At 31.8% G+C, this 27,008-nt stretch overlaps 3 protein-coding genes and 1 long non-coding RNA gene across 6 annotated transcripts; 1 reads left to right on the plus strand and 3 right to left on the minus strand.

The window, feature by feature from the left end:
- Positions 1–4,416: 4,416 nt before the first annotated feature.
- LOC141538130 (uncharacterized) lies at positions 4,417–7,094 on the minus strand. The gene is made up of 2 exons (XM_074259474.1): positions 6,343–7,094; positions 4,417–4,538 (listed from the first exon to the last, which is right to left on the minus strand). The coding sequence occupies exon 1, from the start codon at positions 7,092–7,094 to the stop codon at positions 6,345–6,347; it is 750 nt and encodes a 249-aa protein (XP_074115575.1). The 3' UTR covers positions 4,417–4,538; positions 6,343–6,344.
- Positions 7,095–9,214: 2,120 nt separating this feature from the next.
- Positions 9,215–12,926, minus strand: LOC141537890 (uncharacterized). Its single transcript, XM_074259097.1, has 7 exons — positions 12,658–12,926; positions 12,397–12,583; positions 11,390–11,801; positions 10,586–11,089; positions 10,427–10,514; positions 10,113–10,381; positions 9,215–9,297 (listed from the first exon to the last, which is right to left on the minus strand). Exons 1-7 carry the CDS (start codon positions 12,924–12,926, stop codon positions 9,215–9,217), a joined length of 1,812 nt encoding a protein of 603 aa, XP_074115198.1.
- Positions 12,927–13,099: 173 nt separating this feature from the next.
- Positions 13,100–15,235, minus strand: LOC141538187 (uncharacterized). 3 transcript variants are annotated; one of them, XR_012481023.1, is made up of 3 exons: positions 14,459–15,217; positions 13,308–14,395; positions 13,100–13,138 (listed from the first exon to the last, which is right to left on the minus strand). It is a non-coding gene; the product is annotated as an uncharacterized LOC141538187 (long non-coding RNA). The 3 variants fall into 3 exon arrangements; XR_012481022.1 differs by lacking the exon at positions 13,100–13,138 and having other exon boundaries at positions 14,083–14,395; positions 14,459–14,768; positions 14,989–15,219; XR_012481021.1 differs by lacking the exon at positions 13,100–13,138 and having other exon boundaries at positions 14,083–14,395; positions 14,459–15,235.
- Positions 15,236–20,091: 4,856 nt separating this feature from the next.
- Positions 20,092–26,722, plus strand: LOC141538105 (uncharacterized). Its single transcript, XM_074259421.1, has 2 exons — positions 20,092–25,840; positions 25,912–26,722. Exon 1 carries the CDS (start codon positions 21,824–21,826, stop codon positions 23,438–23,440), a length of 1,617 nt encoding a protein of 538 aa, XP_074115522.1. The 5' UTR covers positions 20,092–21,823; the 3' UTR covers positions 23,441–25,840; positions 25,912–26,722.
- Positions 26,723–27,008: the final 286 nt, after the last annotated feature.

Raw genomic sequence — 27,008 nt, forward strand, 5'->3', positions numbered from 1 at the left:
TTTATATGTGCTATAGGTTAGACTTGGTGTCATTGCCTACGCTATGCTTTTATCCTAATTGGATAATGAGCTTTTGTTCTTGTTGAACACTCATTTCTTAAATTAAGATAGAAGGTCTACGAATACATTTTGTATTCCCATCAAACAAATAAGTTTGATACATGCTATGATTTATGAATATACACATTTTTGAATAGTATTATATACAATATATATATATATATATATATATATATATATATATATATATATATATATATATATATATATACTAGCTGACCCGGTGAACTTCGTATCACCTACAAAAATTTTTTTTTTTACAAATTTTGATTTGTGATTTTTAACCTGTAAACTCTAATTTATTTTTGTCAACAATTAACACTGGTCGTATTGTAGACGGTTAAGTTGGTATTAAGTTATTAAATGAAACTTGTTGGTCATTTTAATATGTTTTATGTGTTTTATTTATATAATAAATGTATAACAAATTATAGAGCCTTTGGCGCGTAACCAAACGATCCGGGTTCGATTCCCGGTCTGGGCTGTCTGAATTACTTTTTCAGTTACCGAAAATTCCTACTGAGTAAAGGTCCTCCCCTTCCCCCTTTATCTTTCATTTCCCCCAGTTCCCAAAAATTTGTCTTTAATGACAAATTTAGCTATTAAATATGGCTTTTTTATATATATATATATATATATATATATATATATATATATATATATATATATATATATATATATATATATATATATATATATATAAAGATACCCAAGGTATACTTGTACGTATCTTCCTGCATATTGGACAATTTTGTATACTCTTGCAACCTTGAGGCTCAAGCGTATCAATAGCGATTTCGATACAAAATTAACAATTTTTTATTTTTTAAGCTGAAATTTTTTTCAATTCCAAAATTCCAAAATTTTTTTTTCTAAACCATCCCTGAACTATAACGAACAAAACAAAGAAAAATTTTGAAAATCGGTCCAGCCGTTTTTGAGTTTTAGTGAGACTAACGCACAGCAATTGATTCATATATATATATATATATATATATATATATATATATATATATATATATATATATATATATATATATATATATGTAAGAAATGTGAGATTGCATGTGCGTAGACTTATGGGATGATTCCCGGTCAGTTTCGTGTGGAAACTAACCACTCTGATATTCGTATGGAATTACAGAGTTTATTCACAATTTCTTTTTTTTTTTTTTGATATTTACCTTCATTTTTCTCTTTTTCCTTGCTTTGAGCTAGTTGAACCTCGACAAGTTGATTTACAACTTTGGTTAGGTTACTCATTTGCTTTTTTATTCTCCTGAACTCTTCCTCTTGTCTCTACTTCTTTCGTTCGCTCGATCTGGAACGAGACCTCGGTCTCTTCTTTCCCATATTGATGTGGATTATTAATAATTATTTCGTAATAAACGTAATAATACTCTATGCGTTGTTTCCTCTTTGGCACAAAAAACAACAATGAGAACATAGAATATAGCTGTCGACGTGGCCCAGACAGGGGCGCCACAAGCGGGAGCGGGAAATTTGAATTCAAATACTCTAAAAAGTTGGGGAATCGTAAGGCAGTAGACACTACTACATGTTAAAATCATCGAGAACGAGACTCGTAATATAATATCCTTGTAAACGTAAAATTATGACAAAAGTTATTTCGTTGAAAGCCGAGAGATTTTATTTTAAAATTGAATTATTACTTTAGTTTCGACCTTGAGTGTCCTCTACTCAGAGTTTGAACGCGGGAAGATGGCCGACTGTATCTCTCGGTCTTGTGTCTTTGTCACACAACTTTTGATGATTTCTTTATGGACGAAATTTACCAACATTTTATTCTTTACTCTTGATAAATTAATTTTAGCAAACATTTTACCAATTATTATCTGATCCTAATTTTTACTGTTGTTTCATTTTATGCACTTCAAATTTATTCCAAATTATTTATTGAATTATTTCCTGATTTTCATTTAATTTTAATTCTGCTAATTTTATTAAACTTTTTACTGAAAGATTTTAATGAATTAATTTTTAGTGTTGATTAAATTTTGTCTTAAGTAATTTTAATTTTAGTTTACTCAATTTCAATTTTTCTGGCTTAAGCCAAATCTTTAATTACACGATTATTGACAATTATTATTTTACACACGACATAAGAATCTGAAATTAATAAACCGAAATATGTTCCTAGTATTATTAACCCAGATAGGCCTATATGTAAAATAAGTAACCTGACTAGAACGACTCATTTTTCCTAAACAAATTGATTAATAACCCGAAATAGGTCCTGGTATTATTAATTAATTGTTTTATAATTTTTCTAATCTTAGTTCTAAATTTTATTTTTAATTTGTAAAATACTAGCGATTGTGACCGAACGCGAAATGGTGATGACCTTCAGCCGACATAAGGCCGGGCTGACGCTGCAAACCCGAGAAATTAATCGGACATGATATTTGTACCGGGAGTTTATTTTCCTTTTCTTAATTTTATCAGCAACCCCTCGACGCTGCAACTCCTTGTCGTAATTTCTGCGTACAAACATCTCCTCGGTGAGGTACTCAAATTGGCGGCAATGTCCCAGGTCACCACGTCGCGTTCTATTCTCCTCAGATATTTATTCCCTGTAACAGCAAGTTGGCATTAGAAATTTGTTACAATTTAATCAAATCTAAGCGAGCTGGCATATTGACCTCGCAGGCATTAAATTTATCAAGTTCTCATCGCGTCGTTCCACTTTGAGCGAGCGAATTAAAAATAATTACCCGATTCGAAACTTTTCACGAGGTGTTTTGTTCGACCGTTCAGTCACAATAATTTTCCCAAAATTTTTTGGTGCGTTTCTTTCTTCCTCTGCTCTCTCCACTCACTACACCGACACCTCCACCTTGGGGACTCACTTACGAGTCTCGAACTATGCCTACGAGGGCTTAAAATCACAGCGCTCTGTGATCCGTCGATAATTATGTAATCGAGCGAGGTCGCCGAAGGCGACCTCGCTCGATTATAATTATATTGATGATTTCGTTCGAAGAGATCACTAGGTAGTACCGTCTTTGTACGCATATTCACATCACAAAGTTCAACTGTAAAAACAAATATAAAGCGTTTCCCAGGTAACCGACTTATTTATCCTCATTTCAGTTTAGCTAAAGCTTTATTTGAAGAGATCACTGGGAGGGTGAAAGATGGGTGGGAGTGATCTCTTCGAACGAAATCATCAATATAATTATAATCGAGCTTCGGTCGCCTTCGGCGGCCTCGCTCGATTACATAATTATATTTCAAATTTGGTTCTCGAGATCACTTGGTAGATGTTCAGAGCTGTAGCATGTAAGTAAAATATTAAATGAGGAACAGTAAAGTTCAATTAAAAGAAAATAAAATTTTTTTTTTATTAGTAATAATGAACAATTAAATTAATCATAACAAATTGAAATTGTGAACAGGTATATTTTTTTTTTTTTTTTTTAAATTAAGTAAAACAAATGGTTAGATAATAAGTAATCTTAAGACAATATTGATGACGCAAACGTGGTCTTATTGTTAATTATAGGTCTGTTATAAAATTTTTCAAAGACTTTTGATTTATTAGACCATCCTGCAAGACTTTTAATAATATTTATATCAACTTCTTTGCTTAAGGCAGTTGAAGTAGACGCATGTCTAAGACTGTGAGAAGTATAGTTTTCACCAACTTCACACTCAGTTAAAAAGGATCTTATCCATCTACTGATTGTATCTTTTGATGCTTTTTTATCAGGTTTTTTAATTGTTAGAAAAAGACAGTCATTGTTATTTACAATAGTAGATGTGACAGTTAGGTAATGTTGTAATGTCGAAGCTACGCATAAGTTAATATTACTAAATTTTGGGATAATTAGAAGGGGCTGAAATGCACTCTGTCGAGAGGATTTAATCCTATCAGGGATTTCAATTTCATAGCCATCATTTCTTTTATGAATATTAGATCTTTTAATTAAAGAAATCGTTTGGACCCGATGTGCAGAAACTATTGCAAGTAAAACAACTAATTTTTTTGTTAATTGGTGTAAATTAAGATTATTAAGTGAGTTTAGATTTTCTAATTTTTCAAGAACAGGATCTAAACTATAAATCCTATCATACTTGGGTCTAGCAGGTTGAATATTATAAGCACCTTTCAATAGTCTCGATATTAAAAAATTTTTTCCTAAATCTTTATCACATATTAATGATAAAGCAGAGCGGATAGTATTTAAAGAACTATACTTTACTCCATTATTAAATTTTGATGTTAAATATTCTACAACCTTTTCTTCATTTGGGTTAAAAATGTCAATATTTTCAAATATACAGTAAGATGTCCAATCTCTTATTGGTTTGGAGTATTGTTTAAGTGTTGTAGCAGAAATAGATTTCACCAAAATGTTAACAGAGTCATTACTTAAGTCTTTTCTTAGAAATGCCTGTTGGATAGTCGAGCTGCCATCAGGGATAGTTTCGAGGCTAAAGGATGTTGAATTGTTCTATAAGGAGAAAGAAGAAGATTAGCATCTGGTTGGAAAATAATTGGTTTTGATTCTAGTAAAGATAACCATAAAGGGTACCATGGCTGACCACTCCAATTTGGAACTACTAAAATCCCACAAGCCTGATCTGTTTGGATTTTTTTTTAAATTTTAGAATTAGAGAGAAGGGAGGAAATGCAAAGAAATTTAAGTTACTCCAATTGATAGTAAACGCATCAATACATACTGCTAATGGATCACGATCTATTATTCAATAGATATTATTCAATATATTCAAAGGGAAAAGATCTATATTTGGTCTACCGAGTTGTCGAGTAATTTTTTTAAATGCATAGGGAGATAATTCCCACTCGGTATCTATATTTTCAATTCAAGAAGCTCTATCTGCATCGATATTATCCTGAGAAGGAATATAAGAAGCAAATATCCAGATATTTCTTAATTCACACCAAGACCAAATATCAAAAGCTAGATCGTTCAAATATTTATACTTAGTTCCTCCCATTTTATTAATGTAAGCAATGGTGGTAGAGTTATCAATTCTCAAAAGAATCTCACAATCATGTTGGTCAGAGACAAATGTTTTTAGACTATTAAATGATGCTAAAAGTTCTAAATAATTAATATGATAGGATTTTTCTCTCGAGTTCCAGTGTCCATAAGCTATTTGTCCATGACAAGAAGCTCCCCAGCCTGTTGATGATGCATCCGAGTAAATAGTTATTTTAAAGTTGGAATTTCTAATAGGGCATTTTGATATAAATATATTATTAGACCACTAATCGAATTCTTTAATTAAATGAGAAGAAATAGGCATATTTTGATCATAATCATTGTTAGAATTATTAAGAGCTAAGTAACGCTGTTGTTCGAATGCTTTTGAATGAACCCAACCATAGTTAACAGCTGGACAAGCTGCCGTAATATTACCAACAAATTGAGAAAACTCTCTAATTGTACAAAAGGAGAGATTTTTAAATTTTAAAATTAAATCATAAATATTGGATCTTTTTTCGTCTGTTAGAGTAATTGTCATTTGATGTGAATCAAATAAAAAACCTAGAAATTTACATAATGTAGATGGGATGAGATTACTCTTAGACTTATTTATTATAAATCCTAATGACTCTAAAAAATTTTTTGAAATGTTTATATTTTTTTGACATGATTCAAATGAGTCACCTACCATCCACCAATCATCAAGATAAACTACTGATGACAACTGTAAGCTTCTTAAATGACTAATAATAGGTTTAAAAACTTTTGTGAAAATCCATGGGGCTGTACTCAATCCAAAAGGTAAACAAATAAATTCATAGAGATGATTATTAAAAAAGAATCTTAAATATTTCCAATATTCATTATGTACTGGAATCATAAAATAAGCATCTTGTAGGTCAAAATTGGCCATGAAACAATCTTTAGATATTAATTTTAAAATTGTTCGATAATCTTCCATTTTAAAATGAGAAGTCTCTATGAATTTATTTAATTTTTTCAGGTTAAGAATAAATCTCATTTTTTTATTTTTTTTAGGAACAAAAAAAATGCTAGATAAAAATTCGCCATCTTCCTCATAACACTCCTGAATAGCCCCCATAGTCAAAAGATCATCCACTTCTTTCTGAATAAGGACATGATCTTCTACTGAAAGATGACTATTAAGAGGTTTTGACGACTAAGTTGGAGCAGAAACGAATGGAATTTTATATCCAGAAATAGTTTCAATGATTAAAGGGTCAGCTGTGATTTTGGACCATTCATGTATGAAGTATTTCAGGCGACCAGCGACAGGACTCACCTTTACTTTTTGTTCTGAGTCTGGTTTTGTAGAGCAAGAGGGAGTTGGTTCTCTGAGCGGGATCGAGTCGTCGAATGATTGTTCTTGAAGGCATTTGATTTCCTCATGAATGAAGAACGATTGTAGCCCGTCTGGTTGGAGCGTGGAGCAGACGGGCTCTTCCAGTTTAAATAAGTTTTCGATTTTGAAAATTCCTTTTTAGAATTCTGATTTTTAATAGAAAGACCAGTTTTTTCTATTACGACAGCAGACTTGATTTTTTTAGCTAAGTTTTCACCAAACAAGAATTGGTCTGTGGGTGAATCTTCCAATATAGATTTTCTTTTTTCATCTACACAAGGGTATAATTGAGCACGTCTTGATTTAGTCAATTGAAACATTAGCTCACACATCATGGAGCTGGAATCGCAAAGAAGTTGTAAAAGGTCTTGTTTATCTAAAGGCTCTTCTTTGTCATTGAAGATTTGACAAATAGCTGTGCCAAGAGCAACTAAACTTTTTCCACATAAATCTTGGTGATTAGCCAAGTATTTATCACGCGATTTGGACGTCTTATTAAGTAATGGAAGCATCTCCGGGTTGAGAATCGGAGCAACGAGAGGACAATTACCTTTGTTAGGGTATTTGTTATCCATTTTCGACTTATCTTCCTTGTTCATGCCTGATGAGAGGATCTCTTTCCAGCATGATACAAGTTCCGGATGAAAATTGAAACTTTTGTCCTTCAAGGATCTTTTTTCAGAACCCAACATTTGAAGGACAGGTTCACTGAGGGTAGAAGCTTCAGGAGCCTTTGAATCTTGCAGCCCGACTGATGCCTTGGGATCATTATTAAGGGAAGGATCAATTTCCGGTTCCAAGTCAATGTCACTTTTAGAAGTGTCGTCATCACTTGAGTCTGCAAGACCATAAGATCTAGGTTAAGAGAAGCTATCAAGTAGAAACAATAAATAATTTTTCTTGACGCAAAGAGTAAAAATAATTTTTAAATAAATTCTAACTCTGTATTTTAACTCTAACCCAGTCGAAAAAAAAAAGGTACAACAAAATTAAAAATTTAATTTTGGTTGCCCAAATAGAAAATAAAATAATAATAAATAATTATTCACCCTCAGAAACATTGTCAGGTTGATTTTTAACTAAATCTTCCAATGGTTGATTTTTATTTTCTAAATTGAAAAGCTCTTGGTAGAGTTTCAATTTCTTTTGAAGTAACTCTAAATCAGAGTTATTAAAAGCTTGACATTTGTTACTCATTTTTAAATTAGATAAAAACTAATTTTTTTTTTTTTTTATAAATTATTTTAAATAAAATCATTAAATTAATTAGATGTTTAAATGTGATGTTCACTTTACAGCGCACAAAAAATGTAATGAGGATAAATAAGTCGGTTACCTGGGAAACGCTTTATATTTGTTTTTACAGTTGAACTTTGTGATGTGAATATGCGTACAAAGACGGTACTACCTAGTGATCTCGAGAACGAAATTTGAAATATAATTAAACGAGTGCGGATAACTTGGTGATAACGAGGGCTCTTAACGGGTAACTTGTAACTCCGTTACAAGAGCAATGAAGAGATATTTTTTTATCACACGAACAGTGAATGTCATAAAAGTGATTGTTATTTATCAGCCTGAGAAATACATCATATCTATAATTCGCATCATGAGCCTTGTTTTTTACAAGATCCATATAATACCCAGTGGTTTTCTTTGTTCTCCCGAAATGTTCCCTGCAAAAAGAGAGGGCAGTCACATTTCCACGTAAACATGAGTCTTGTAATTTCTTTTCTTGTTAGATTTCGATCTATCTTTTCTATTTCAATGCTTTTTGCATCCACCAAACTTTGTCCAATTTTTATTTTATATTCTCTCTTAATATCATCTTTAGACTTTGGATGAATTTTTCGTTTGGGGTTTGGTTTTATTCTTTTATTCGATCCAGATTGATTTTTAGTTTCGGAATCTACCTCACTATTATCTCATTATCTCATGAAAATTTTTCATTAAGTCAATTTTTTAACATAACTAGAAACAGTTTTCGAATACATTTCTGAAATGATTCCGAAATGAATAAAGTTTGATAATAGATTAAATAAAAAAAAAGTGGGGTGGGACACTTGATAAAGGATTTTAGAATAACAAGTAATGTTCGATCGACGCATATCGATCAAACAAAATAAATACTAATATCCTTTGTTAAAAATATGGTGGCCTCCATGTGGCGTGTCCTGGGCAACGACCAAAGAACTACAGAACAAGCAATGCAAAACAATTAAATAAAATTGCATAAATATGAAGCGTAATGGTCTTGTAACTTGCAAAGTTCTAAATTCTTTGGCTCGGCTAATACCTAATAACTGAATCTTCTATAGAAAAAACCAACGTTAGTAAACGAACTAATAGTTGCTAAACGGTCACTTCCAGGAAAGTTAAGAGTCTAACGATTTTTGTCTAATAACGTAAAATAGTTGTCCGCGTGGTGCAAAAAATCGACGGCTTCAAACGACCCTTTGAACTATTTTTTCTGAATTTTTTTTGAGATGTCTAAGTCTTAGGGGTGGCTGGAGGGGTATTTTGGGTATTTTGAGAATCCAATATACCATTTCCCGGGCTCTTTGACTTAATTTGAAACTGGAAAATCATTTTCAGTTTCAAAAGCAAACAAATTTTTTTTTTGATTTTTGTTCATAAAAAAACGTTCAGAACTCCAGGTACATTACCTTCTGATTTCATAGAAGAAGATATTCCTACGTGGCCCAATAATGACAGCTTCAAAACTTGTCTGGAATTTTTCAAAACTTTGAAAGTAAGGAACGACGTTGCTAAACGGGGTATTGCATAATTGAAGAATATAACTGCTGCCTAACTAAAGATGAAGAACAGTTGCAGTATTTATTACAGATTGTTCATCGGCTATCACAACGTTTTCCGTATTGTTATAAAAAATCACTTTAATCATAAACATTTAATATAAATAAATAAGCCATTTTTTGAGCAAAACTTATTAATAAAATGAATGTGAACATCATAATAGAATTAAATTGTTTATTTGTTGATTTATTACAAAAAAATTCTTTAAAAGCATCATATTTATTTGATTAAATAAAAAAAAATTTTGGTCAACATTTATCAGAAGACCAATTTAGGTTTGACAAAAAATTTAATCCTTATTTTGGCAGTGATACCCACAGTTGTGGTGTAATTTGTAAAATTCGATCAAATTTATGAAAAATTAAACTTTGATCTTGAATAACTTTTGAACGCGTCAACAAATCAAAAAATTTTATCAGACCTTTTTTGAAGAGCATTCAATTCTCTATATAAGGTAAAGGGCCCTATTATGAGACCGATTCTAAGGTAGGTGGGACATTCTCACTGCTTAAAAAAGTATTTAAGAGAAAAATACCATTTGGATGGTATTATATCATTTCTCTGTCATTATTAGACAGCTATTATATATTTAAACTCAATTTTATCTAACAAATAAATAAAAATAAACCATTTTTTCTAACAACCTTTATGACCCCTTTTATGAGACAGTTTTAAGACATATGACCCCAATGTCTCATGAAAGAGGTCCCTATTTATGAGACAGCTGAAAAATAAGTAAAGCGATATCTATATGATTTTTTTTTTTTATTAATATGAGATCATTTTTCACAATTATCAAAGAAATTAGATAAATTGTTACAAAATAACAATTCAATAGTCACATAATAAATAATTTATTTCTCTTCTTTTAATTTTTTCTGAATTTCCTTTACTTTTTCTGGAGCTTTTTTTTTTTTCGTCTTGTAATTCTTTCCGTTTTAGTTTTTTATCTTGCTGCTGTTTCTTAATTTTTTCTTTTTCCAATTCAGACTGATACCATTCGTCAGATGTTCCAACAGAAGGTAATTTTGATTTACCCGACTTTTCAACTCTACACCTTTTTTTTTTCGGTAAATATTCGACAGGTAATGTAAATATTTCTTTGAATGGCTTTTTAGGCGAATTATCTAAAACTAAAAATCGCGAAAATTTTATTAAATACCTTTTTGATACATAATTATAATCTAAAAAAAAAATTTCACATTACCTTTTTGTCTGCTTTTGGAGAATTTTTTTCACGCTTGAACTTTGTCGATCGATTGATTTACAAATGTTTTCTTGATTATTTTCAAGTCCTGAAAGTTTATGATTTTTATTAATAAAATCAAAATAATACGTGAAATGTATTATTTTGAAATGTATGTACCTTGCTGATAATCCTGGTTATATGAACATTTGTCTATAAGGAGTGATTGTACGTCAATAGGATCACTTTGATTTTGTAATAGTAAATTGTTATCAGAAGCAACTCCTGAATTTGCAGCGATCGGAGAATGTTTGCTAAGTGTGTCTGGCATGGGATTAGTGCTAACTAATGATTCTTGATCAATTATCTGAACTGGCAGATCGCATACAATGTCATAAGTATCATTGATTGCCCCAACACCATTTTCGTCGGTATTCATACTCGTCTGATTATCGAAAATAATGACAGATTGCCATCTTGTATCGCAACTCTCTGCTTTGAAATTTGTTTCATATTCTTCATTATAAGTTGCTCTATTATTTATTAAGGGATTGATTCCTGGATCAACATCTTCAACATTGTTTTCTTGACTAGAACGCGACCTATATTTAAGAATATCAAGGATTTTGGGATCATGTAAAACCTCATTGCTCAAGATAATTGGTTTCTTTCTTGGAGTTTCACCTATTATTGAAATGATTATATGTATATACTAAAGAGAATTTATGTCAAATTATTCAAACAGATATTCTACAAAAAAAAAAAAAAAAGGTGTTAATATTAGTACAAACTTAAAATAGATTAAATTTATGTTAGCTGAAAAATTGATTTCGAATATATAAAATTCTAAAAAAGTTGTACGTATAAAATTTCAAAAAATCAATAGTAAAAATAAATTAATTGTAAATGAAGTAAAAAATAGTTCGATTATACTTAAAGTTGATAATTGTAAAATAAGTTAATGTAATTATTTGTTTTAAATACCCGTTGAATTTTTGTAAATTTGTAACCAATAATCAAACAAAGCTTTCTTCTCCACATCACCCGTCCATGATCCACTACTCGCTGCCGCATAAAAATCCAAAAGTAGTTCCTCTTGTAAATTTTTTTCAAACTCATGTAAAAATCTTTGTTCTTCTGTAACTTCATTGGCTTTAAAAATGTCATTATTTTCAAATTTTTGTTTTGATTTCTTCCCCTTATTTAAAACATTGTAATCTACCGCTTTAGAGTCAAATGGATAGAGCCCTGATCCTCGAAAACCACTCTGAACCACGTTCTCAGCATTAGGCATATTATCCAGAGTATACTGAAGAACAAGAGGAAAATTTTCTTTGGTTACTGATGTCTCACTCTGCTGATTTTTCCACTTAGGTACACATTTTCTCCACGATTCCTTAAATGGATGGAAATAGTATATTACACACCGAGGGAAGTAAAGTAAGAAATGTCTCAGATCACATGTAATTGTTGGCCGAGTCGAAGCCGAGGTCAACAAACATGTGATCTGAGGCTTTCTTATTTACTTCCCGAGGAGTGTATGCTATTTTTTTGCTCGACGAAGGCAGAAAGTGGCAACTTCATTTAGCGCAGCGGGCCGAAAGTTGACGCTTTCTGCCCGTCGAGCAAAAAAACGATATATCCAGTGGTTGCATAATATGGGTGGAATTTGGCGGCAACATAATCAATTCGATCTTTTTTCTCGACAAAAATTTACTAATGGCAAGTTAAGATGGGTTGAATGGTTATCCATGTAAACTATTACTGGAAACTCCGTATTTTCTTTGACTAGCCAAGGATAGAATACGTTTGTTATATATTCATAAAAGGTTTCGGTTGTCATCCAGCCGTTGTCCGAAATTCCAATCCCCAACCATTTGGAGTATTCTCAATTATTTTTTTAGTACAGTTCTCTTATAAGAGTAAGAGCATCGGAGGACCATGAATACCATCAGCTCTGTACATAAATAATACTGTTAAAGCTTCCTTACCACCGTCAACAACTTTGTAAACCGCACGAGTCCCCTTTGCTGCCAACACACTCTCAGCATCAGGACACAACTAATGCTACTTTCCTCACAATTAAATATTCGACTCGGAAGAATACTCAATAAATCTTTTTCTCTAAATATATTTTGTTGTTTGCAAACCAATCTTGAAGATCTTCTTGCGTTACTGCTGCTCGAGTCATACTCAATTTTTGGGGTTTTCGAATTGACAATTCGGGGTGCCTTCTTCTAAAGTTTTCGTACCAGTGTCGACTAGGACGATCGTCTTTGAATGGTTTTTTCTTAATTTTTTTGACATACTTTTGGATATTGTCCAATAACTCACTTTTGGTAACAGGCACTCCAATCTCTACTCGATGTAATATCCATGTAACAATCTGTTTTTCTTCATCATCACTCAAAACTATGCCTGGGCCAGTTTTACTTTTGGTTTCTCCTGGATCTAAATTTTTCTTTCTCCCCAAAGTTACAACCGGTACACCAAAGGCAACAGCAGCCTTTCTTAAAGACATTCCGGTATCTTTTATAGCTTTTAAAGCTTTTTCAACATTTTCTGTACTGTAATTCAATCGTTGACATTTTCTTTTTTTTTTGAATTTTTAATTACATTCTCAGACGTTACTACATATTTTTTTGCAGGATTTGTTTTCTTTTTCAACTTCGATTGTGTTGATTTTTAGCCATATTTTTAAAAAATTTTTATAAGTATTTGTTGTTATATAATCTGAAATATAAGAAAAATCAATATTTATAGTAATGTTTCGAATATTATACAAGTTAATTATAAAATTTAAGTACTTAAAATAATTAAAAAATGAATTTTGTACATCAGCATGCTGTCCGAGTTTTAGGTTAGATTCATAATTTTTCACTAATAAATGTGACATACTTACTAAGAAATATTAAATTGAGTTTTTATACAATAATTAGGTTCTCAGTTATACATACACACCGTTTTTTTTATAAATTATTAATTACTACTTATATTTATGACTGTTAAAACTCACTGTCTCACTAACTGGGACTATAAACAAAATCATATGTCCATGTTGCGCGAGACACCTAATAAAGTGTCTCATAAAACCGTACATGCAAGCAAATAACTGTACGTATTATGAGACACCCAAAAATTAAATACTTTTGTTAAAAATAACTTAAAAATACTTATACTCACTCAATTTACAACTCTTTAGCTTTCAATTAATATGTAACACGTGAATAAAAGTCACAAAAACAATGTTTTTTACCAGGCTACAAAATTGGATACTCGTCGCTGTTTCACTCCTTTTAAAGGTCTGTAAGAGCGCAAATTTTAAGCCAAGCAATTTCAAATATTTTTTTAATTATATCTATTAAATTAATCATAAAATTAAAGGATCATCTTAGAAACTTAGTTAAATACCGATTTATTATAATTTTTAAATTCAAGTTAACTCGATCTTTTTTTTTTATTTATCGCATAATTCAGTCCTGTATCATAAATATGGACACTGTCTCATAATAGGGCCCTTTACCTTAACTCTATCGAATTACCGCCAATATTTTAATACCGACATAAAAATTCATAAATTAGTAAAAAGACAATAAACGTGTGTTTACAAGTGCATCGAGTATTGTAATATATATGTGCTGTATAATAATTAGAAAGAAAAATAAGTTAAAACAATGTTCATTTTAATTGCATACACCGTTGTTTATTTTTCTCCTTTTACTAAATTATGTTTGATTAATTTGAAATTAATTGTTACATTAAACTAGTTTAATACAAAATTTTTAAATATTTTTCATCGAACACACTGATAGAAGGATTTGTTTACATTTAATAGGCTTTATTAACTATTAATAAATGATTTTTGAACATCATAGAATTTAATAAATTATAATATGTATATCAGGAATGTGGACTAGATAGGATCATAATAACAAATTACATTATTATTTCTGCGACGTTTCGGTCATTTATTAGACCTTCATCAGGCATCTGAAAATTACACAAATTAATAACTAACAAAATAACAACAATTAATACAATTCTAATATTTACCATAATACGAATTCTAACAATCACTATCTTACATTGCACAGTTGCCTTAGTCATATAAATCATCACAAAATTAACAAAATTGATAGATATATTAATTATTCTTACTATTAACTCAGAAATAAAGTACACACGACTCTTATAAAATTGTTATTGCGTGGCAACAGTTAACTCGAATCTAAACTTTATGTACTATACTGCAAGTCATTCGTCATACAAACTAGCGCTGCTTACGTGAAATATTCGACTCAAATTCCATATATAAAATATAATTCCAAATACCTCAAATAAATTACTCTCGAAGGTCAGCATACTATATAAACAAAAACTTAAAGTTAAATTACTCCGTTAAATCTCTAATACAAAATAAATTATTTTCTCCTAGTTGATTTATAATCCTTTAATATATCATTATATAAAATACTTAGATTGTTGGTGTCAGTTCTTTTATTCACAGTATCGTTTATTTTAATAAAAATCATTTCGCTAACGTTGCGTTTCCACCAATTTTTTTCTTTATCTAAAATTTTTACCTCGTCAAACACAAAATTATGATGTTGGTCGAAATGATGTGATGCTAATGCCGTTTTGCTCTCTTTTACTATGTTAATGTTTTTGCAATCATAGATATGCTGTTTCACTCTATCCCTTAAATACTGTTTAGTCTGTCCGATATAGCATAAACCACATGAACAAGGTATTTTATATACTACCCCTGTTTGTTGTTGTTTATTTACTGGATCTTTTAATTTAGAATAGACAGAATTTGCTCTCAAGGTATTATAGAATGCTAATCTCACATTTGTTCCTATAAAGCATCTATCTACTCTATGTGATAATTCTACTATATACGGAAACCGACAATACTTAATGCTATTCTTTCTGTTAGCTGAACTGTATGTTTTATTTTTCAAGTTCTCTTTGAACCTGTTTATAACACTATCTACTAGTGGCATTTCATAATTATTATTCAACAGCATACTACGAATCTTCTTAAAATTATCTTCATAGAAGTCACTACTACATAACCTTGACATTATATTCAGTAGGCCTTTAACCATCCCTATTTTTTGAGATCGAGGATGATTTGAATTCCAATTTAATAGTCTACCTGAACTGATGGGTTTTATAAACCAATCAGTTATCAGTTTACCATCTGATCTTTTAACTAATACATCTAAAAAAGACAAGCTGTTATCTTTTTCTACTTCCATGGTAAATTGTATATTATTATCGAAACTATTAAACAATTCCAAGATATTATTTACTTCCTCCTTTGGTATAGCTGCGATGGTATCATCCACATATAACTTTAAGAAATGCACTTCAAACGGTAAAACCATCAATATCTGACCATTATAATTAAGAATTATGGATGATAATGAAAATAATATTAATTTAATAAATATTTATTAACAGTTAATAAATATTTATTAATGGTTAATGGATATTTGTTAACTGTTAACAAACATTTCTTTGAAATAAAAAGTAAAAATAGCAATTTTCTTTTGACACTTTTTATAACCTTGTAGCTGGAAGACATGATAATAATTAAATTCATTAAATAAATTAACGTTTTTAATATTTAAAAATATAAAAATATAAGCAATTTTTATATTACATGCAATTTGCAGACGAAACAAATTCACTCTACAAAATATTTATTAACGACTGTATGTCATTTGACTGTTAATAAATACTTATTAACTACTAATAAACGTACTTTCCTCCCAAATAAATATTAATTTAATGTTAAAACATATTTATTAAAATTTAATAAATTAAATAATTGTCTTCAAATAAATTAAATTATTAACAGTTAATAAATCCTTCTATCAGTGCCACAACCTATTCTATATTAATTAAACTAAATTTGTTGCTACTCCAATATCAGCATAAGAGATATTACAATGACGGATAGACTTTTCTGCCATGAGCATCGTAAATGTCACCAGTCACTATGAGTCTGACGCCCATAGTGACATTGGCGCATCGGCTATAACTATTGTCGATGTTACTATTCCCACCATAGCCAAATCATCTATGCTGACGATATATCGAATCAAAATCTCCTAAACCATACAGTATAGTGCTCACGCCCATAGTGACATAGTGATATCCGTAATGTATTTCTTTCCGTGTGGTAGCCAGGCATGGGCCAGCGTTATCATTCCAGACTTAAACCGAGCCAACTCTGGTTTTCAAGTCTGATCCAGAGTTGTACATAGTTGGACCAAGCCTAGGATTGCCATACTTTCCTACATGGGACTTTATAACTATTTTTCTTGATTTTATACGACTTCTAGTGTTATTCCGCAATTTATTTAGACGGTTTAAATTTTTTTACCTGGGTAATCAAGTATTGAGCTTAGCATGCAGAAAAGTGTGTTATGATCTAGATTTCAAATGCATTGTCAATAAACGGCCTGGATATCGCTCGTGACACTTAATTAATAAGTGGTAAAAAGAGCGTGACGTGCAAGCAGTAAACAGTTCAATCAACTAATGACTCGTGACTTAAAGCTTAACGCAGCAAAATATCCCGGGAAATATAGATTTTTTCAATTCGCAACAACAAATGTTGTCATGGATACTTTGTATTTTAGCTATAATTTTATGAGCTTCCTGGGTCACTAAGAACTTGACTCTTGAAGAGAGCAGTCGTTCCAATTGACAAGCAGAATTTTACAACTTTTAGAAATATTTGAGCTCGAGTGTTACTTTCGCTTACAGTAGTGAAGAAAATTCATTTAATGAAACGCAATTAGATCGTTTTAAAATTAACTATGTGGCAAAAAATTATTTCATGTTGTTTCATTTTCACGATTGTGGGAGGAACTAGAATGGATATTTACGATTCGAAAGTAGATTCTACCGAAAGTCTCAAAAGCGATGCGGTAAGTTTCAATATGTATATGATTCTCATGAAATGATTTTATTTGCTCCCTCTACCAATGTAGGAAAGTATAGCAGGCCCAGGTTTGGCCCAACTATGTAAAACTTTGGGCCAGGCTTGTAAACCCGAATTGGCCCAGTCTTGGCTTAAGTCTGGAATGGTAACGCTAGCCTAAGCCTGACAACCAGGAATCGGCCACAGTTGATTTTCAAGTCTGGCCCATGTCTGGTAACCAGGATTGGGCCATAGTTAATTTTCAAGTCTGGCCTGTAACCAGGGGGTTTAGCCCAGGTCCAGTTAGCTACCCCTTTCCTCTTTAGAAAGGGCGCCACTGGGATTTTAGACACGGTATCCCAGAAACCGGGGAACATGAGAGGGAAAAGACAGGGTCGTGAGAAGTCCGAGAAAGGCTGTAAATAAAACTGAGAAAAAATTATTTATAAAAATTAAAATGATTTATTCAATCAATCTACAAACTTAACAATTTCCTTATAACTAACTTAATTGTGAGAACCTCTCACCTACGTTGGCCCTTGCCAATTATTCTTACAACTTAAACTAACTTAATCGTGAGAACCTCTCACGTACGTTGGCCCTTGCCAATTATTCTTACAACTTAAACTAACTTAATCGTGAGAACCTCTCACCTATGTTGGCCCTTGCCAATTTATTCAAACCTCGTCACTCCGACGGAATACCTTAAAACCTAAATTTTCCCTAGTCAACCTGACGGAATACCATAAAATACCAATTAATAACCTCGTCAACCTGACGGAATACCAATTAACATTATTTACCTCGTCAACCTGACGGAATACCGATTAAAACCTATTCCCGACTGCGCCCCCGACTCGGGCGTCTACGCAGCGGTTTCCTAACTTAATCCGTTGTACCCCCGACTCGGGCGTCTATACAACGTTTCTAAATAACTCACTAATTTCATACAAAATCGTCCACCGGACGCTAACTCAATACACATTTTATCCGAATTATTAATTCTCTAAATTCCTGAAATTTTACGCTTAACATTTCTTTAATACAAAATACCAAATTCATTAATTTAATTCATTACCAAAATTTCTCAACTAAATTCATTAACAGTTTCTCAATAAATTAATTTACTAAATTTACTAAATTAATTGAATTTAGCCCAACGACCTAGAATTAATTTTACAAAATTACAAATTTCAAATTCTACAAATTTAACAAGCTTCATTAAGTATTCAACTTACATATATTCCAAAGTGACCTTGACTATCTAAATTACACAAATGCTTCTATTATTTCAACTTAATCAAATAATTTTAACTAAATAATTTCCCATAACTAAAAGGCTTGTAACAAACTAATTAATTGACAATTATGAATAATTTACTTATAAAAGAATCTACTAAATTAAAAGTGACATCTGAGACAATAGCGATCATTAATTGACAAATTTTATTACAATTAATTCGGCCTCTCAATTTTCAAATTCAAGCTTGGCCTGAAATAATTGTAATAATAATACCTGACTTAACTTTTACAACTCTCCAAACGTTGAGTGAAGTCCTGGTGGAAACGGGCGAAATCAGCGGCTGGTTAATCTCTCTCTCTCGTCTCGAATAAACTTTCCGGCTCCAAGTAATGGGTTCCCAATTCCGGATCGTAGATTGACTTCCTTCTTGATGGTCCTGAATCTCGATGACAGAATTTATTACACAGCACTACACTGACTCACTGTTTTGCCAAAAGCCTCACTGTCTCAAAGCGTCACTGGCTCAAAAGCCTGGCTCAAAAGGTGTTACTTGTTCCAAGGGCTGGCTCAAAAAGCGTTACTTGTTCCAGGGCCTGGCTCAAAAAGCCTCGATGTTTCTTTTGTCGGCTCTTTTATAACCCTCAACTCCGAGTTCTCGAACTTTCCTATTGTCAACCCCGCTTCATTTTTGGGGACAGCAGTGGGGACTTTCGATTTGCACGCCCGGTGACAAGTCTGAACTACTTGTCAAAAATCGAACGGTAAGGGAAAACCCTCATTTATCGTGGCGTCAATAAAGTGGTCGATAACGACCATGGGAAGTTCAGTTTTCCCTGTCACAGGCCTATGCTATTTCATAAAAGATGATAAAAAAATATTTTTTTATTTTCAATGTAGAGTTTAAGCAAGTTCAGACTGTTTGAATCTTTTTTTAGACCTAACTTTCGCTCATGATAGAAACAAAGTGAAAATCGCATTCCGTTCTATCCGAGATTCAAATCCGAGCCGTGCGCTTGCCAAATCGATTATTAATCCCTACACCATACGATCGATGAGTTGATGTACATCTCATCATTCTTATAAGCTAAGTTATAAGGTGACGAAGTGTGACGGTTTATTATTTACATGATATATGTTATTTGACATTGTGTTTTGATGAAAATAAACTATTTTTTACAAATGCTTATTAGTTAAAAAAATGCAAGAGTTAAGTTCTTATATTACTTTAGACTTTGTATATTGTTCTGTATATTTTTAATATCTCATTATAAATTTTATTGTTTAAAATTATCAATATTAAAAATTCAACTGTAAATTATATTTTAATTGTTTCAAGACCATATCGATATTGACGATATGCAATTGTTTTGTTTAAACAATAACTTTTCAATTTCAGCGTTTGCTAACAAATATTCGTAAAACAATAAATGGTTACTGTTAAAAATTCTATTATTTAAGGATTAATTAAATTAACTTTGGATGGCCAACCCTGGGTAAAAAAAAGTATTAAGACAAAGAAAATAATATTGAAATGTATTGGTTTCCTGGTCAATCTAATTCTGGCTCAAGTATGGGTTGCCATTTAACCGCCATGGCTCGGGTAATCATTGGGCCGGCCAAGGCTTGGTTCTCTTGCTGTGGCCTTTCTATGGCGAACCAGTGATGGCCCAAGTTTAGGTGATCATTGGGCCGACCGAGACTTGATTGTTCAGTTTTGGCCCAAGCATGGGCCAAAATCGGCGCATCAAGCAAGGCCTCGAATGAATCAACCGATTTTGACAGGGCTGGTAGCAATCGACGTGGTTTTTCAACTTTAGGAGCGGATTAGTTTTTGGAATTGATCGGTATAACCGTTTAGAAGTTATTTCGAAAGAACCATTTTTTGAAAATTTTATTTTTGAGATTTCTAAAAATCTAGCAGACAGAATTGATTCAAATTTTTGTGAAATTTAATTGCGATGATACTCTTTAGATCAACACCTATTTCTATCCCATCGGTCAAACTGTTCAAAAGTTATAAGAGGTTAACGCACGCACAACACACACACACACACGCACAACACACACACACACATCATCATCGCGGGAATAGTCAGGGAAGCTTCTAGTCTAAGAGCTAGCAACGTTTTCGAGAGAGAATTTCAGGTAGGCCAGTTTTTAGATAAGCTATCTCTCTCACTCCCCCGGACATCATACGGGCTATCTGGCTGGCGGTAGTGGTTGCGTTCATCAGTGCACATCCTACCTGTACAGGTAAAATATCGATTTTTCAAATCATTTTAAGAAGTATTTTTTTTTTTTTATTATTTTTATTGAATTTTTCGCAACATGAATCTATTATTGCCAGATATTTTTATCGTTGTTTAAATTGTGCCAGACACTAATTTTGAATTGAAAAAAAAATTTTTTTCAAAATATTTCAGTATGGTTGAAATTTTTATATGATGTTATTTAAGTATCTAAAAACCTAAAATTAATTTGCCAAACAATAATTCGATTGTTAAACCTTCAGCCAGACCGATCTAAAAGTGAAAAGTGATTGAGCATGTTGGAAGAGTACAGACAATCACGTGTTAGTTGCGCAAGCGAGATAGACGACAGCAACTGTTTGTAATCAAGATGGCGTCAGTTTAGTCACATTGGTTTATTCGTTGCTGTTATTTTTAATGTTTTTAACAAAATTGTGTTACAATGGCTAGCGAAAAATTAAAATGTGTTTTTTGTAAAGACAGAAATGGAAAAATAATAACTTTTGTTGAAGATAAATTAAAAAAGTGTAAAGAAGTTCTACAAATACGTGTAAATTTTAAACTGAAATATAATTGTGTACAGTTACCGGAGCAAGTTAATGACACTGATGGATATCACAGAAATTGTTACAGCAGTTTTACAGCTCTAATGACAAAATATCGTAATTTATCTGAAATTCATTTCTCGTCAACAGTAGATCTTTCCAGCACATCTAGTTCAACTTCGTTATCAAATACGGCAGTAGATGTTAGCAAAATCCTGCCAGATAATACGTCTCAGAATTCACAAACAGAAGTTGTTATCCAAGAAATTGACACTTCTAATGCAATTATTGAGCCTGAAAGTGTGGTAAATATAGAAACAAATTCAGGTGTTAAACGAGTTTGTTTTTTTTTGTGGAAAAGATCGCAAGCAATCAAAAGGTAAACAACAAACTTTACACTCCTCAAATGATGCAAATATTTATAAAAAAATAGCAGAGTGCATGACAAAATTAAGTAATCAAGAGTTGTTAGACAAAATAGAAAATTTACAGTCAAAAAGTGAAATTATTTTTTATCATCATTCGTGTGAATTGGGATATTTAAATGATTATAATAAAGTTATTGCTGATAATCCACAAACTCCCTGGCATGACAATCGGAGTATCCACCAGTGCATTTTCAACCAAATTGTATCATTAATAGAGGAAGAAGTTATCAACAATAAAAATTGTTTGTTGTTATCTTCTCTTTGTGATACATACAATAATGAATTAAAGCTTCAGTCTCAGTCAGATGTAAATTTAATGACAAATCATTATCTTGAGGAAAAAATATTTAAACAATTTAAAAAATCAATTAAAATTATTTCAAAAAATAAAAAAAAAGTTATCATGCACAAAGATTGTAGTTTATTAGAAGATAATGATTTGACGAGACTCGAGGAAAATGAACTTATTGATAAAGTAGCTTTAGTCCTGCGGAACACCATTTTAAAAATGGACAAATTAAAATTACCTTCAAAAATCAAGCCAAATGATTTAATCAATGGTGAATGTACCATTCCTGAAAAATTAGATCGATTTTTTAAAGTATTGATTGAAGGCAAAGATATTCGTCGCAGAAATGGTGTAAACTGTGATCGATTGAGCAACTCAATCGCCTCTGATACTATTTTTTGTGTGACTAATGGTACTATTAAACCATCAAAACAAATAACTCTTGGTATGACTGTTAAAAGTCTTACAAGTAGTAGAAGAATCATTAACATTCTTAATCGTTTTGGACATTGCTGCAACTATACTACACTGGAGGAGCTGGAAACTGAAGCTACTTATTCATCTGTACATCGCTCTGAAATTAGTCCACCTGACATTATTCGGAAATCATCGTTATGCACAGGTGTAGCCTTCGATAACTTTGATAGGTATGTTGATACTCTTAATGGAAAGGAAACTTTGCATGACACCGTTGGTATAATATATCAAAATATTGATAATGATGCTCCTAATGAAAATGATATCGATTGTAGAAGTGATCAGTCCGACATGTTACCACCACCAGCAAAAAGAAGACGAACCTTTGAAGTCATTGTTCCTGAACTTGTTCCAATTTCTGCCAGATTGCAAATGTTAGAACGATTAACACCTATTGAGAACATAGAGCAATCTGTTCCGAGTACCTTGCCTTTAGTACAAACTATTGATTTATTACATATGACTTCACTCTTTTTCCACGTGCCAAACACTCCAATGTGGACGGGATTTAATTGTAGAATTATAAAGGATAATACTCCAAAACAAAAAGTATCTTACCTTACTCCAATCAATTTGTCACCAACAGAGACATCAGTAGTGAAGTTGACAATGACACAGGCTCAACAAGTTGGTGTGGAATGTGACCAAAAATACGTACAAGTAACATATGATTTGGCCATTGCTAAAATAGCTCTCAAAATTCAGGCAACAGAAACCCCAAAATTTGATAATCTCTTCATACATCTTGGCTCATTTCATTTGATGATGGCATTTTTTAAAGCGATTGGAGTATTTATCAATGAGTGTGGATTATCACATATGATGGTTGAAAGTAAGATCATAGCATCAGGCTCCGTGAACTGAATCATTGAAGGCAAACATTTTAATCGTTGTGAACGTCTGCATCCGTTGATGGCTGTAGGTTTGCAAATATTACATTTTGACCAATACTTGAAAACAAAACAAGTCGAACACAATTTTTTAAAAGAACAAATCATTGGTGATCTTTTACAATATCAAAATCGTGAAATTTCCCATTCAACTACGACTGCTGAATTATTACCAAATCAAGTATTGTTTCGGCTGCTCTCTTCGTATCAAAAATTCGTAGATAAAACAAGACAAGGTGATCATGGTAAAACTGCTCAGTTCTACATGATCTACATACAACTAGTAAATTATTACATCATTTTATCAAGGAGTATACGCATGGGTGATTTTGAAACGTTTAAGCATGTAATTCCAAAAATCATAAATTTATTGTTTATGTTTAATCAGCCAAACTACGCTCGATGGTGTGTTAACTATTATGAGAATCTGAAGAACGTTGACAAAACACATCCAGGACTTAAAGAGGACTTCAAATCTGGATGTTTCGGAATTAAAAGAACTGATAAACCTTTTTCGAGAATACCAATAGATCTTACGTTGGAACAGACTATAAATGCAGATGTAGCTAAACGTCTCAGCGGTATTGCACATTTTACAAATTCGATAGCTGCACGTCAACGCTGAACAAAAAGCCATAGTATTAGAGCTGCTTTGATTTCCCATGTTTTCGATATTTGTGGATTAAGACACTTGCAAGAAAACAACTTGCTGATTTTATCGATATTTTTGAAAAAAACTGTAATCCGTTTGATCCAGATCTAAACAAAGATAATATTTACAATATAGCTACTGGAAAGCCGGCCTCTCAACATATAGCTGAGTTCCTACTGAACGTCGAAGAAAATGGTGATGAGTTAAGGAAACAGTTGATTACTGAATGTGCTATAGATGAAAGTAGATTTGACAAACCGATAAAAAAAAATAAAATACTTAACTTCGCTGAGGCTCCAAAAAAAAAAAATTTAACTCTCGGAAATAAAGTTGTCGAGCTGAGAATGCAACGCGATTTATTAGGGAGAATGTTAGGAATATCGTTAACTCATAAAGTTGATATTGAAAAAGTTTTAACATTTCCACTGACACCAGTGCCAACATCAATGTGCCACGCAGATGGCAGTATTTGTAAAACTGACAAATCTCAATTGCTTAAATTGATTGAGAAGAAAATCGGTGGTAACGTCGATAAGCCACCTTCATCTTTTAATTCAGCTATTTTAGATGGTTTCTTCATGTTACACTTAATGAAAGAAGTACCTGTAACTTTCGGTGCTTTATCTAAAAAATTTCTGAGTATGATACTACGATTTAAATCCAATCGTGTCGATATTGTCTTCGATCAATATTTTACACCGTCAATCAAAGATTTTGAGCGTTCACGTCAGGATGAAATAATCAGCCAAATTACAATCGGGCCCAATCAAATTCGTCCACATAATTTTATAGCTGAACTTAAAAATATATATTTTAAAGAAGCCCTTGTTAATTTTTTTATTGACCATTGGGCTGGTGATGAAATGGCTCCTATCATTGGAAATAAAATAATTTATGTGAACTTCAACAAGTGCTATTCATACCGGGTTGAAAGTAATAAAGTTATTAAAACTGTTGAAGATTCACTGTCTTGCGAAGAACACGAAGAAGCCGATTCTCGAATAATATATCACATTTGTCAAATAAATGTCGATGGTGAAGTTGTGATACGCTGCTCAGATACAGATATTTTAATAATACTTCTTGGTAACATGGATCATTTGAATGCGTCACTAAAAATCTGGGTAAATTTGGGCGTGGGGAATCATGAGCGATTTATAAGCGTCAATCAAGTGCACGAAATTCTAGGGAATTCTTTATCGAAAGCTCTACCGTGCTTTCATGCACTCACAGGATGCGACTACACACCAACTTTTTTCCGGATAGGTAAACTTCGACCTTTTAAACTGTTAGAGCAATCAGAAGAGTATCAATTAGCCTGTCAAAATATTATAACAGATGATGAAGAATTGCTGGATGAGACATTTAAGATCTTAGAAAAGTTTATTTGTCACATTTAGGGAGCTCGTGATTCTTGGAACGTCAATGAAGTTCGGTTTCATCTGTTTTCAAACACTTATCGGTCTAAAAAATCAGATGATAATTTTGAAAAAAATTTTCATAATTTTGATCCATCAAGCCTACCACCATGCAAAGCTGAATTGTATCAGCATTTACTACGAATTCGTTACGTAACAAAGTTTTGAAGAAATGCTCATTTACAACACCCAACATCTCTATCATCTCAAGCTTCTGGCTGGACCATAAATGACGATAAATATGATTTTATCTGGTTTGTTGGAGAGCAGTTACCATCATTAGTTGCCGACATTATCATTAAAGGTAAAAATTGAAAATAAAATACTAATAAATTTCTTTGCCGAAAGATTATAAAATTTTTCATTCTTTTACAGATAATAGCTTATTACAAGACGATGATAATCCAAAAGACGACGATGACAATGAAAATGACAGCAGTGATGAAGATGATGATGATGATAATTATCAAGATGCCTCCGTTTTCTGTGACACAATTATGGATTAAAAAATATAATTTTTGTTTACTTTCATCCTTGAGATTGATTATTACCTTAATTTTTCACAAAAATAAATAATTATTTTAATGCTATGTTAATCTACAATTAATTCAATAGTTTTTAATTCTTTCTCTGTAATTTATTCGACAACTATTCCTAGACCAAGCAAAATGGTACCACATCACTTTTCACTTTTAGATCGGTCTGGCTGAAGGTTTAACAATCGAATTATTGTTTGGCAAATTAATTTTAGGTTTTTAGATACTTAAATAACATCATATAAAAATTTCAACCATACTGAAATATTTTGAAAAAAATTTTTTTTTCAATTCAAAATTAGTGTCTGGCACAATTTAAACAACGATAAAAATATCTGGCAATAATAGATTCATGTTGCGAAAAATTCAATAAAAATAATAAAAAAAAAAAAATACTTCTTAAAATGATTTGAAAAATCGATATTTTACCTGTACAGGTAGGATGTGCACTGATGAACGCAACCACTACCGCCAGCCAGATAGCCCGTATGATGTCCGGGGGAGTGAGAGAGATAGCTTATCTAAAAACTGGCCTACCTGAAATTCTCTCTCGAAAACGTTGCTAGCTCTTAGACTATTCCTGTGATCTTAAAACGTTGAGATCTGATGAAAACTCGATTTTTGCAAAACGGGGTAAAACAATAAAAAATTGTTTTTTTTTTTTTTTTTTTATTTTGTACTCTCATTGTTAGAATATTTGTAGTGTTTGTTATGTCAATAAATGTATTGCTTGTAACATAATGTAAATTTTTATTTTATCTAATTCAAGTGTGATCATAGTTAAAATTTATAATTGAGAAAAATTCATTCTTCAAAATGTTGTTGTGTTGTTTGTTAACGGATTATTGACTTTATAAGTTTTTTATTAGTCTCCTATTGACAAAAATTTAATGTGTTGATGAATTCTTCATCGGCTTACGAAATGAACGATTTGTT

The sequence above is a fragment of the Cotesia typhae genome, unplaced genomic scaffold (genome assembly GCF_013202065.1).
Source record: "Cotesia typhae breed Kobodo isofemale line unplaced genomic scaffold, CoteBio_Ctyphae contig_20, whole genome shotgun sequence".
Taxonomy (NCBI): domain Eukaryota; kingdom Metazoa; phylum Arthropoda; class Insecta; order Hymenoptera; family Braconidae; genus Cotesia; species Cotesia typhae.

Bases quoted from the DNA above. Each gene is read 5' to 3' on its own strand.
- LOC141538105 (XM_074259421.1), top strand. From the start codon at position 21,824: ATGACAAAATTAAGTAATCAAGAGTTGTTAGACAAAATAGAAAATTTA.
- LOC141538130 (XM_074259474.1), bottom strand. From the start codon at position 7,094: ATGTTGGGTTCTGAAAAAAGATCCTTGAAGGACAAAAGTTTCAATTTT.
- LOC141537890 (XM_074259097.1), bottom strand. From the start codon at position 12,926: ATGTCTTTAAGAAAGGCTGCTGTTGCCTTTGGTGTACCGGTTGTAACT. The intron at 11,802-12,396 runs GTAAGGAAGCTT...CATCCATTTAAG, and splicing joins TTACAAAGTTGTTGACGGTG to GAATCGTGGAGAAAATGTGT. The intron at 10,515-10,585 runs GTACATACATTT...ATAAACTTTCAG, and splicing joins TAACCAGGATTATCAGCAAG to GACTTGAAAATAATCAAGAA.